This window comes from Lolium perenne, chromosome 1, assembly GCF_019359855.2.
Source record: "Lolium perenne isolate Kyuss_39 chromosome 1, Kyuss_2.0, whole genome shotgun sequence".
Lineage (NCBI taxonomy): Eukaryota > Viridiplantae > Streptophyta > Magnoliopsida > Poales > Poaceae > Lolium > Lolium perenne.
In genome coordinates, this window is record NC_067244.2 from 121,527,878 (window position 1) to 121,540,360 (window position 12,483).

Here is a 12,483-nt window from a genome sequence, read left to right on the forward strand (position 1 = left end):
GTTGTGCAAATTGTCTTGAGCTCATCCTAACATCTGAATTGGGCAGGCACATTTGATGAAATATAGCCGTTAATTTGTTCAAGTACACACATTTGAGCGTCCTGAGCATATCAAACTTGAGATTCTTACAAAAGGGAGTGGATTACTAAAGAGAGTGGATGACTTAACTCCACTTTGATCGTTGCCGGGGTGCTTATTGAGAGGGTGTAACACCTCGGCCGCCTCCCGGCCAGACATGTTACCTCTGGCAGCTCTTTGGAACTTCTAGACTGACCTCACAAATCAACACTAGTGTTTTCAAGTAGACGTTTGTTTTTTCATACATTCACTGCCCTTGTAATGAAATCGAGTTTGAGATGGAATATCTTTCATGCCAGTATGTACACCGAATATGCAGTGCACTTAACCTTGAAGGTAAACCTGAAGGCAAATAGTTAGTACATGAAGGCATGAATGGGCAAATAGATATGTTTTGATAAAGAATGGGCAAATAGATATTGCTAATATGCTGCATCTGATTAATTCTGAAGTTTTATGAAGAACAAAAGGAATGTTGCTACTGATATTCATTTTTTATCTTCTAAAGAAGGTGAAGTCACCTCAATTTCCCAGCATTTTCTCCAGGAAGATGGGGAGTAAAAAAAGGGAGAACAAAACAGAGAACAGTCTAATCTCCCAGGTAGATAACTAAGCTTGCTTTCCCATTGTTACAAGATGGCCAAGTCCCTCATCTCTCCGGCCTCGTGCAGTATATTGAGCCAGAACTCCATGTCCTCGTTTCTCGAGCTCATCTTCAGGCTCAGATCCGTGTCCAAGGCGCCGAGGTCCATCACCTCTGCCAGGTCTGTCGACGACCAGAAGCTGTCGTCGATGACCACCGCCGAGCTGACCTCCTTGACAAGCTCGTGACCGTTGCTTGCGCATGTGTTGGCCGCGTTGTCGGCCGGCAAGGATGATGCCGCCGCTGAATCAGTCACGGTCACCGTGGAGCAGGTCATGCTGCTGCTCGACCGCTCCGGCGACGCCGTGAGCTGCTCATGCTTGACCTCGCCATCGGCAGTAGCGCTGTTAGCCTTGGCCTGCTTGCGTGACTTCTGCCGGCCCTCGCCACCTTTGGCTGCGGTGCCCTTCTGGTCGTCCTCCACCCTCTTCTTGAGGTTTGTGTGCCAGACGTTCTTGATCTCGTTGTCAGTGCGTCCCGGCAGCTGCGCGGCAATCGCGGACCACCTGTTGCAAAGAAAAGAAAACAGTTCAGAGCTGCAACTGCTAAAAAAAAATGCACCCAGCGCGCAAGATTCAGATACTACAAATATTTGATTCACAACGTACAGGGCATCACAGGTATTAGATTAAATAGTGGACTAATCTGACGCACTTCTCCTCCTCCTCCTCCTACTACTGCTACTTGTGATAGTTAATTCACAAATGCTCTTGGATTCAGCAACTGAGGTACTGATTGATCATGTGTAATTAAACAAGGAAACAATGGAGGATCGCTCTGGTTGGGCACTAGATATCGTTGCATCGTATAGCCACAATTTATAATAGCAGCAGTAGTCTGGACTATTGGACAGAGTGTGGTCCACCTCCAGTGGTGGCCGGATGATGGTGATGCTGTTAGAACCTGCATCAATATGAAATCCACAGGATTTTCATATGCATCATATACCTGCACGCAGCAGCCACTACCACGCGCGCACCACTCCACTGACAGCCGTGAAAGGCCAAATGAGATGGAATCTCTAGCGCGTTTCGAGCTTTGGATTGGTTTACTTGCATGTGGGGGTTTAAGAACACGAAAGTGCAGAATTAAACTAATTGCGAACGCTTTTGTCCTTTTTGGAGTATAATTAAGCTAATGTTTCTAGGAGGCTATGGCCGTCACCAATCAATTGATAGGACGTTAGGACCGTACATCAAAGTTCAGAAAGACGGTGCATCTTTTACTGTCTGCAGTTCTGAATGATCTGCATGTCCAATAATGGACTTTTAGAGATCTACTGACTTAGCCGTGCAATGACGCAAGATGAAGAGATGCGCACATCACGCAATTTCCGAGTAGAAATGAACAAAATTGGATCAAAGTAAAGAAAGGGCTATGCATGGAGCACTTTCAACAGCGTTACTGGTAACTTTTTCTTACGTGGACCAAAATCACAAAACCGTATTTACCGAGGGAGATTATTGTAAAAAAACGAGATTTTATAATGACAGGGGGGAAAACCGAAAAAGGATGGAATTTTACCTGTTGCCGAGGGACTGATGGAGGCGGATGATGCGGTCCTCCTCGTCGGCGGTGAAGTTGCCCCGCTTGATGTCCGGCCGGAGGTAGTTGATCCACCGCAGCCGGCAGCTCTTCCCGCACCGCAGCAGCCCTGCAGAAACAGCAACCATGAGACCACGCATTCGCTGGTACTCGGTGGCCCGGCGGCCGGAGAGGAAGAGAGAGATGCCGAACTCACCGGCGTGCCTGGGAAGGGCGCGCCAGTTGGGGTGGCCGTGCACGGCGATGTAGTCGGCGAGCACCTGGTCCTCCTCGGGGCTCCACGTGCCCCTCCTCAGCCCCTCCTTCTCGCAACAAGGTGCCCTCCCCATGAACCGATCCAAACTAACTGAGACCTCTCCCCTTGCGGCTGGCGGCGGCCGGCGACGTGATCGATCGGCGCGCCGCCTGTGTGCGGCCGGGGGGAGACCGGGAGAGAGACAGACGGGGTTAGCAGTTGCCGGGCCTCCCTCGCGGTGGAGTATTTAAGGGCGACGGGTAAACGTGCTGCTATAGATGCAGTGAGCAGGGCTGCGGCTGCGGCTGCGGGCGCGTCTGGAATTTTTTGTTCCCATTCGGTGGGTGGACGTTTCCGTTTTGATTCGTCTATTGCCCGAGGCATTGATTGGATTAGAATTACGGTCAACTTTTTGTTTTTCTTCATCCTTTCAGGTCTGAAATTGTTGTCCTTTAGAACCACCCCGTGGTTGGATAGTTAGAAGAGGTGACACCACCAACTTACCAGTGTTTAAATTCCAGGTTTGGGCGGAATATTCTTCAGTGAGAGGCGACGTTCCTGTCGACGGCGAGGCATCTTGTTAACTCCGTTAATCTTAAGACCCGCCGGATCAAGTTTATGAAACAGTCTCTCGAAGGTACTCACATGCGTTGGGTGTTCATGCGTTCATAGGGGTGAGTGTGTATACGTATTTGTGAGCTTCTGCATCTGTAATGTGTTTCGCAAAAAAAGAAATTGTTGTCCATCTCATTCGATTCTGCAGGTTTCGTCTCTCCCTAGCCTCGATCCTAAGGATCAGGTGGCCCATCCATCGAGCTATGCCGATAGCGATAAGAGGGTGACGAAGAAACATAGGGGGTAGGGTGCCAAGCCGACCCGAAAGGGGGGAGGGGCACCGGTGCCGACCTCAGATGGTAGAAATAGACCTAGTGGGCTAGTGTTGACATCCACTCTTCGTCGACTACTTTGGGATGATGTGAATCTAAACTATGACATCTATTTGATCACTCTCTAACTTCCTTTTGTTCCATATTGCAACCCTAGCTCGGGAAATTGGAGGCACTGAAATCACGAGGAGGAAAATGGAGGGTGATGCAGCATGAGATGGAACCATCCATAGAGGATGCGACGGTCTTCTGCTTTCGCGACCGACTTCTAGTTCGGATGGTCGGTGGACAAGGAAATAAGCGTGTGTTTGGTTCATGGACAAATATGTATGGGATGGGATGGCTCAAATTAGATGATCCCATTTTCTGTTTGGTTTCAGGCATCTAAGGTGGATGTGATGGAATATGCTTAATTAATGATTGATGAAAAAGGATAAGTATGCCATTAATAGAGGGGTTAACTCGTAATTAACGGGCTCCTTTTCTATTCGTGGCCGAGGCCGAACCTAGCGAGGTCGCCCACCCCGCTCGCCGTGCCGTGGCCGTGCGGGCACCGCCGGCTATGAAGACCGAGCAGGGATCCGCGATGCTAGTGCCGTGGCTGTGCGGGCGCCACCGGGATGTGAAGATGGAGTCGGGATCCGCGATTGAGCACACCGATGTCGCTATCTCGCCCCTCTCCATCTGCTTCATCGATTGCCGCCCAGTTCAAGGCATCGTCGCCCAAATCTGAGGCTCCGCCCAGCAGGCTGATGTCTAGGATCGATCGGTGCGGGGAGATGCGGAGCAGCGAGCTCAATTGGCGGGCAACGGCGAGCTCCGGTGGTGACCGAAGCAAGGATCCACAAGAACAACATCGTTCATGGAGATGTGGAAGCTCGAAGAGATGGGAAGGTAGCCAACCATAAGCGGCGCCCCGGCTTGCGGCAGCACAACGCGCCGCGGCCCAGTCAAAGCGGCTGCCGACCTTGGACGGGATGGTGGCACGACGACGAGCGAATTAGGAAAGGGGGAGATAATTGGGCCCCCATCCACAAAATTAGAAAAGGTGGGTGGAGAGGTTCGGCCGATTTTGAGGGATGAGCCGCTCCACCATTTTTAGGGAATATTCCCTCAGGTGGATGGTACCATCCCTCTTACTTTACAAACAAACACATGCAAAAGGAGGACCATCCGTTCCCATCCCTCTCTTGGTCTAGAACCAAACACACGGTAAGTGTCTGGCGTCCAGGGGGTGGGGTGTAGGCACATCGGCGCATGAGTAGATATGGCGCCTTCAAACCTAGACGGAGGGCTACGACGACGGTGTCAACCTGGGGTGGCGGAAGAGGACTTGTCGGACAATGTTGACCGCCACTTTATGGATAAATTTAGGATGGTCTGGATCTTAATTGGGTCATCTATTTCACCTCCCTCTAACTTCCGTTTGTTTATTGTTGCAACCCTACTTGGGGAAATTTGCGGTAGGGGCATCGCGAGGAGTAAAGTGGAGGGTGGCGCCGTACGAGATGCCATAGCACATGCGGCGGTTTTATGCTTTCGTAACTGACTTCTCAGAACTGGGAGGGTCGATGGACAAGGAAGTGGCCAACGACCGGCGGGGTGTTGTAATTTTCTTTGTGATTAACTTTCCTTACATATTTTTATTTAAAAATAATTTATTATTAAACGGTCCGTAAATAGAGACTATCATGTATTCATATATGATTGCATTAACAAAAGTAGGCTAAACGAGTCTGGCCTAGCACAAAATATTTTAAAAAAATGGCAAATTATGTTAGTTACTCATTAAAACTTACCATATACATACAAGAATGCTACTCTTACAGGAACAATAGCCCAAAAAACGTGGGCTTTTAATCAATAAATAAGATAGAGCTTTTCTTTTTTTTTTGCCTTCGTTTTAGAAAAAGAAACTACAGCTAGCACCGGCCAACAATTAGGAAAGAGAGTACTGAAATGCTTAATTTTTTTATGGCAGGCGCAAAAGATCCAGGATCGAGCTTACTGGGCAATAGCTAGCTGCTAGCTAGGTGGCTGCCAGCCATGTCTTATCCCAGTTGACAAATATATCAAAATTAGCACGCATTAATCCTTATATCCTTTTTGTGCTATTTACAGTCAGCGTATCTTTTCTCTGGGCAATTAATTTATTGCACTGTATTAAAATATAAAGGAAAATACGGAGTAGAAGAAAAGAAAGAAAAGGACGATCTTATGTGCATGTGGGCAGACGTTCGGTCTGTTCGATTTGCTTGGTCGGTCTTTTCGGTCTTTCATAATTTCGGTCATCTAGAAACAATACCCGTAATAATTTCGGTATTTACGGCTTTCTGCTATTCAGTCTTCGGTTTTTTGGGTCCGGTCTTCGGTCATGACCACCTAGATATGTGCAACCAACTAATTTTCGTTCTTCGGTCATGACCAAATATTTTTTCTATTTTCTGTTTCATTGTCGGTTTTTTCAGGTTCGGTCTTAGCGTTACGGTTTTTTGTGCCCACCTAGATATGTGCAACCAACAAGACAAATAAAGTACGGAGTACTAGTACTTCCTCTGCCCCTTGAGCAGTCTTTTTGGGACACACGGAGCACTACCTCTAGCCATAAAAAGATGTACTCCCTTCGATCCAAATTAATTAACTCAATTTTATCTAGATATGAATGTATCTAGACGTGTTTGTTAAGAGCAAGTCCAGCAGAGACCCTATATCCCTCCCGATAGCAAATATAGGGGAGAAAAACGAAAAAACGGCGTCCAGCAGGTCCCCTACCGCCCTCCCGAAACATAGGCGCCCCCGACGCAGACCCTCCCTCTCCCCTACACTTCGGGGCAGTGGAGGCGCCCCCGATCCGTCGCCCCGAGCAACCGCTCGCTCTCGGAAGCCTCCTCCCGCCACCACGCTCCTGACCAGGTTCGTCCCCCTGGGTAATTTCTTTAATTTCGTTCGAATTCGAACTCAAAATCGAGTTCTAGAATCCAGACCAAACGGGATCTAGGGAGAGGAAGAAGAGTAGAGGGGAGGGGAGGAGTTGGCGAGGCAGGCGACCTTGCCGCCGTCGGGGCGGAGGCTCCGGTACTCGCCGGCCTGGTGGACGGCGTCCTTGAGCTGCAGCAGCCACCGAACGAGGTCGCGGCTGCCGTTGCCCCTCGCGCCGCGGCTCCGCTCGACGGCGCCCGCCACGGCGTGGAGCTCCGTGAGCGCCCCATCCAGATGCTTGAGCGCATCGGGGACGCCGCCGTTGAGCGAGTCCAGGCGCGGCCTCATGGTCGTCTGCTTGTCCGCGTACCGTCTCCCGCAGGACCTCTGTTCTTCTTCGATTTCACTCTGCGTGTGTCAACTTTGCTCTGAAATTATTGTTGCTAGTTGGATAATTGCTTTAAATTGTTGTCCAATTGCTGGGGAAATTCTTGTTACTACAATTTTGCTGTGTAATTGATGCCTAAATTGCTGTCAAATTGTTGTTCAATTCGCTACTACAATAATGTTGCAGATTGCTAGGCAATTTTTGTCCTAATATTACTATCTACAATATTGATGCAGAAATCTTTTGATGGCGGACCAATCATATTGTGATCTTTTGCGGAGTCAGATCATTGCTCAGAACTCATCTATTTGAGCTTCACAAGTTGCGCTGAATAGTTGGGCTGTTAAGATTAATGTGTTGTATGAACTATTTCTGGTGGTCTTTATGTGTTGTATGAACTATCTCAGATCATTGCTTGGTACTACTCTTTATTTTGTCACAGTTATGAAATATAGTCATTTGAATTCTAGCGGTTACAAAACTAACCGTTTACAAAGTTAGTTACAAATTATTGTTAAAATATATGTAAATGTGATATAGGGGAGATGATATAGGGGAGCTGCTGGAAGTGGACAATATGTAGGGAGGGAATCTATTTAGGGGTGTCCCCTACATGGAGATGTAGGGAGGAAAATTTAGGGGTCCTGTTGGACTTGCTCTAACTAGATACATTCGTATTTAAACAAATTTAAATCAATTAATATAAATCGGAGGAAGTAACATAAATCTAAGACCGTCTTTTTACAGAGGGAGTAGAAAACCATTCCCTGAAGTTGTAAAATGTTACAAATGAGACACCAAGTTGGTTTGTGATAGCAATGCGAAACAACATCTGCATACGCATCACATGTTACTTATTTAGAAGAGATCTTGCCACGGCTAAACGAATATTCATGTTTTCAATCATATGATCTAAGGGTATATTCGCACGCATGATTCCCCCAAAGCTAGGACCCATTGTTTACGGTCAAATTTGGCAGAGTTCCTTTGATACACCAGAATCTACATGTAACTAGCTGAGCGCAAGCTGACTCGGCAGGCCAGAGCGTCAATGAAGGAGCAAAGCCGAGTTGCACCAGGTGATGGACTGCAGCTATCCAGGAGCCCATGGCGATCAAGCTTAGTCAGATATTTGGAAAGTAGAGTCAGATTCAGGCTAGAATGGCTGACGCTTCTAGGTTGGCTACATGACCCGATCTGCAAGTTGTGCCATGTCCACCAAGAGACGGTGGAGCACCTCACCCTTGTCTGCCATTACTCGGCCGCCGTGAGGGAGAAAATCTTCGCTTGGAATGGAACCTTCGGCGTCCCACCGGCTCCAGGCGGGAGGTCGCTTAACGACTGGTGGGATGAGACGATCTCCCACCTACCAAAGGAAAAGAAGCGGGGGGGGGGGGGGGGGGGGGGGGGGGTGGTGGTGCAATCATCTACTTCATGTGGGGAGTCTGGAAGGAGAGGAACATGCGGGTGTTTCAAAACACCGCATTGCAGCCGACGGTCATGGCGGCTCTTGTCAAGGAGGACATTGCCCAGAGGGCGTACGCGCGCACCCAGGATTCCAGGGACGGGATTACAGCCTAGTGCTTTTGGTTTCCTTTTTGGTCTTTGTCTTTCGGTCCGCATGCGGATCTTCTGTAATTACAACTCTTTTCTATCTAATCGGATGGTAGTTCGACTGCCCGTTCATCAAAAAAAGAATAAGGCTCTACACGTTGTAATCCTTTTCTTGTGCGCAGTAACGGGCCAGGATTGGAGCAGGCATTGGGCTATAACCTAATCACAAAAAGAAGAAAATTGTAATAGTACATAAAATTTGGTACGATGGCAAATATGAACATATATTTCAAATCCATTGTTACTGGTCCAATAGTACATAAGAGGTAACTAAAAACTATAAATAGCAGTAATGGGGATTCACAAGGTAGATCCAAATCACTTGTTTAGTTCATGCGAGCCTCCGATGACCTCACAACAGTAGAAGATTTGTGTTTGTTGAGATTGAAGGTTCGGTTTGGGGAGTTAATTTAGTTTGGGTAGCATCTTCAGTTTGGGGACATTCTTCACTTTGAGGTTTTCACTGGTGGAAAAAGGGCCAAAATCTCCATATCGAGGAGCATTTGTTGATTAGTTTTATGTTGAGATCAATGGATAAAATCTCTTATTAATATTTTGTTCATACAACATGAAACTGATTTAAAACAATTGTTAAAGCACACCACAATCACTCAATGCTCAATCAGCCAATTAGGAAGGAGTTCGTCTGTTGTTCCTAAAATGCTAAAACAAGAAGTTACATAGTTAAGACTTGCATCGACCATGGGAACCAGAAGGCATCCATCATTCAAGAGGCACAGCTGTGGCGATCAGCCGGCCGTCCAAGCGCTGACAGCCTCTTGCATCGACCAAGGGAACCAGACTAGGATTTTATTTTCACCTAGCTCGTTGTAAAGCTTCTTTTATGATGTCTTTTTCCTTTTTTTTTTAGTTACTCTGTACTACTCTGTACAACTCCTTCTGTATTGCAATGAACAGCAGGTCCAACTGCCTTTTCATAAAAAAAAAAAGACTTGAGATGAGCCGCAACCAGTGCCGATGTGCCGTGCCGAGGAGAAGGATCAATCAGCTGGAGTAGAGGTGGTAGAGCAGAGGAGCCATGTCGTGCTGAGTCAGGCTAGGGTGATGCCAACTGACGATCCTGTGGCGATATCAGCGCAGAAGTGCCGGATCAGGAGGCGGCGGCCATGCATAGTGTTGCACCGCCGCTTGTAGCACAGGAGGTTGCAGGGCAACAAGCGGATACAGGAGGCACCGGCCAGGTAGGGTGTGTTGGGGAACGCGTATTGAAAATAAAAAAATTCCAACGCATAACCAAGATCATACGCGAGAGAGGAGGAAACATAACATACACTCGTAGATCGAATTACCGGAAGTTTGTCGATGACGAGGTTGATGACGACGCAAGTCGATTCCCGCAACTAGAATTGTCTGGTCTCGAGAAGATGTATTATCTGACGAACAAGTGTTGCACGTGCAACAACTTCATGGTATCCACACGTACGAGATCAGCTACACAACGTCGAAGTATGATCAAGCACACCATCGAAACGGCAACGCTTCTAAGAGCCCGACTAGATTAGATCTAGGCGGGAGTAGAACTCGGGCATCACTCCGTGAAGAAGTTGAAGTAGATCTCCACGGTGGTCCTCCGGTGACGTCGGCTAGGGAGGCGGCAAGGGGCGGCACGGTGGTGGTGGTGGTGGCCTGCCGCGGTAGCAGCGCAACTATGGTTTGGGGAGAGGGGCGAGTTGTGGTGCTTTGCCCGGCTCCTCTCCTCCCCTTTAAATAGGAGTCCGACCGGCCCTTGCACCTCGTCCAAACCGGCTAGGGGGAGTTGGAGTTCGGGATGGACTCCCCCCTCCCCCACACCCCAAACTGACATAGGGGGAGTTGGAGTCCAATTGGACTCCTCCCCCATCTGAATTAAGGGAGGAGAGTCCACCATGGACTCTCCCCATCCTCCTTATGCGCCAGCCCTGGTGAGGCCCATGGTACCCCTCGGGTACTTCCCCTTCCGGACCCTTCCAACCTTCGGAAATATTTCGAACTCTCTAGAAAACTTCCGAAACAATTCTAGATCCTTTGGGTACTTCCGTATATGACCGAAACCATTTGTATCACTCTCGGACACTCTCTTGACCATTCCGGAGTATCCCAAGACTCTCCAAACATCCTTCGGAACCAGTTTGCTTATTTATCTTCATTCTTCCCTCTTTGCTTCAGATTTTTCCATAAGAACGTAATTTCTTGTATCACACAATTTAAAACAAGGATTTGCACATCTTTGTGATAATTAGTCATTATTAGAAAGGCTAGAAAGATATTTCATCAATTGCCTGACTTAATATATTATTTAAATGTGGATAAAGATGTTGTTTTTACGACCATCAACAGCCTCAAGCTTAAACCTTGATCGTCCAAGACCTAGAAACCTAAAATCATAACAAACTCAGCGTCTAAAACTGAAATAATGAGAAAGCATGTTCACTTACAACTGGTATTCTCATCCCTCAATCGCTCCTTTCATTCTAAAGCTTAGCATAGATAGAGTAAGTGCAAGAACATGATACAGTCTTTGTCAAATCAAGACAATCAAAATAATGATTTTATGACCATGAATAACTAGACATTAAGCAAATATTCTAATTCATCTAGTGAACTCTCCGCTTTCCAAGGAACACTAATTAAAAGTTTCATATTAGCATATTAAGTGTGAATGATCATGTCGAAAGAAGCATAAAAATTGAGTGTCTCATTGACGCCCACATCAACAAATCAAGGCTATCAAATAATTCTTTTCATTCTTTTGCTTTTCAAGAAATTCAACTCATTAGTAACGAGACCATGCCAAAACTTTGTGTATTTGACTAGACTGAATAGCTTGGATAAAAAAATTATGTAACCATGTTTGGTCATGAAAGTGATGTTTCACTTTTTGTTTGCAACGCAAACCATGCGAGTGACGTACTTTTCACCATTATGGTATTGCTGCCATGAATTTTACTCAACTTAATAGCCGAAATCCAAGAGTTTTATATGTGGGGATCATTCGTAGGCCAGCTGAATTGTGGCAATCATGAGTGCGAAAGAGATTCGAGTATGCATAAAGAAAATTTTGGCAGATCAAATTTTGGCTAGCAGATCAAATTTGGCATGCTCTCAATCATCACTAAACATTCATTTCATCAAACAAAAATCCTTTCAAAAGTACCATCAAGTCTATCATCATATTTATGGGTTGATTATCTACAAGGTTAAACTCCGACAATTACTCAATGTACAAGTCATAATTGCAGACTTTTTCTTGCTATATTTATTTGGCAATATTATTTCCAAGGCAATACTCGGTTAACTACAAGAACTAGAGTAAGAGCTTAAACAACTAATTATCCATAGAAATAAAAAGTTTTACTATAACTCCCTTAGTTTACTTCCACTAGCACAATATCTTACAAATACTACTACCTAGCATAGAATTTCTCACACCAAAGTGGACATACAGTTTGCAAGTGACTTCATAACTCTCTTCCTTATGATTTGTTCCTTCAAAAATCAAAGTATATCACTCTCATTAATAATATTAAAGCAACGAGGCAAATGGCGATCCACCTCTCACGAATAAAGATAAAAGGATTTTTGTTTTGTTTTTTATAACTGGGTTTAGAGAAAAGAAAGGATTGACAAAAAAGCAAGATAAAACAAACGAAAAACGAAACAAAAAAACAAGTGAGAAAGAAAAGTGTTGGAACAAGTCCAACATGAGTGTTTCAAATCTCACGTAGAGCTGATGTACAACCTTATTATTACACAAATAAAATTCTTAGGGAACACATCACAAAGCTTAGGTTGTTGCAAGCCCTATTCAGGCTCATTATTGTGGTGGAGGAAAGTCCTTCAAGTTCCATTGATCACTCCAACGGATGAATTGGGACACGAGGTTTGCAATGGAGAGTCGACGGTTGATGACGAGGCTGATCATGTTCTGGATGTTGCCTTCGAGCGCGTACATGCACTCATATGTGGTGTAGGGATTTGACGGCTGTTGCTCCTGCTCGGGTCCTCCTTGTTCTTCTTCTGCTTCATCATCTTCTTCGGGTACCTCTTGTTGGGCTGATTTGTTTCAACATGTGTATCATAATGTAAACGCCCATCCTCGATAAAGTATAGACCATTAGGTAAAGGAGCAATTGATAAGAAAATATCTACATTTCCTCTTCCCAACCACGCCACA

At 46.2% G+C, this 12,483-nt stretch overlaps 1 protein-coding gene and 1 long non-coding RNA gene across 2 annotated transcripts; one reads left to right on the forward strand and one right to left on the reverse strand.

Annotated features, from left to right (window-relative positions):
* Positions 1–481: 481 nt before the first annotated feature.
* LOC127300525 (transcription factor MYB30) lies at positions 482–2,778 on the reverse strand. Its single transcript, XM_051330655.2, has 3 exons — positions 2,463–2,778; positions 2,246–2,375; positions 482–1,227 (listed from the first exon to the last, which is right to left on the reverse strand). Exons 1-3 carry the CDS (start codon positions 2,593–2,595, stop codon positions 708–710), a joined length of 783 nt encoding a protein of 260 aa, XP_051186615.1. The 5' UTR covers positions 2,596–2,778; the 3' UTR covers positions 482–707.
* A 3,332-nt stretch (positions 2,779–6,110) lies between these two features.
* Positions 6,111–7,161, forward strand: LOC139831037 (uncharacterized). Its single transcript, XR_011745064.1, has 2 exons — positions 6,111–6,301; positions 6,932–7,161. It is a non-coding gene; the product is annotated as an uncharacterized lncRNA (long non-coding RNA).
* The last annotated feature ends 5,322 nt before the right edge of the window (positions 7,162–12,483 follow it).

What these genes read in the sequence shown, in the direction of transcription:
- LOC127300525 (XM_051330655.2), bottom strand. Translation starts at nt 2,595, where the DNA reads ATGGGGAGGGCACCTTGTTGCGAGAAGGAGGGGCTGAGGAGGGGCACG. An exon ending in CGCCCTTCCCAGGCACGCCG is followed by an intron (nt 2,376 to 2,462) that starts GTGAGTTCGGCA and finishes CTGTTTCTGCAG; the next exon opens with GGCTGCTGCGGTGCGGGAAG. An exon ending in CATCAGTCCCTCGGCAACAG is followed by an intron (nt 1,228 to 2,245) that starts GTAAAATTCCAT and finishes TCTTTGCAACAG; the next exon opens with GTGGTCCGCGATTGCCGCGC.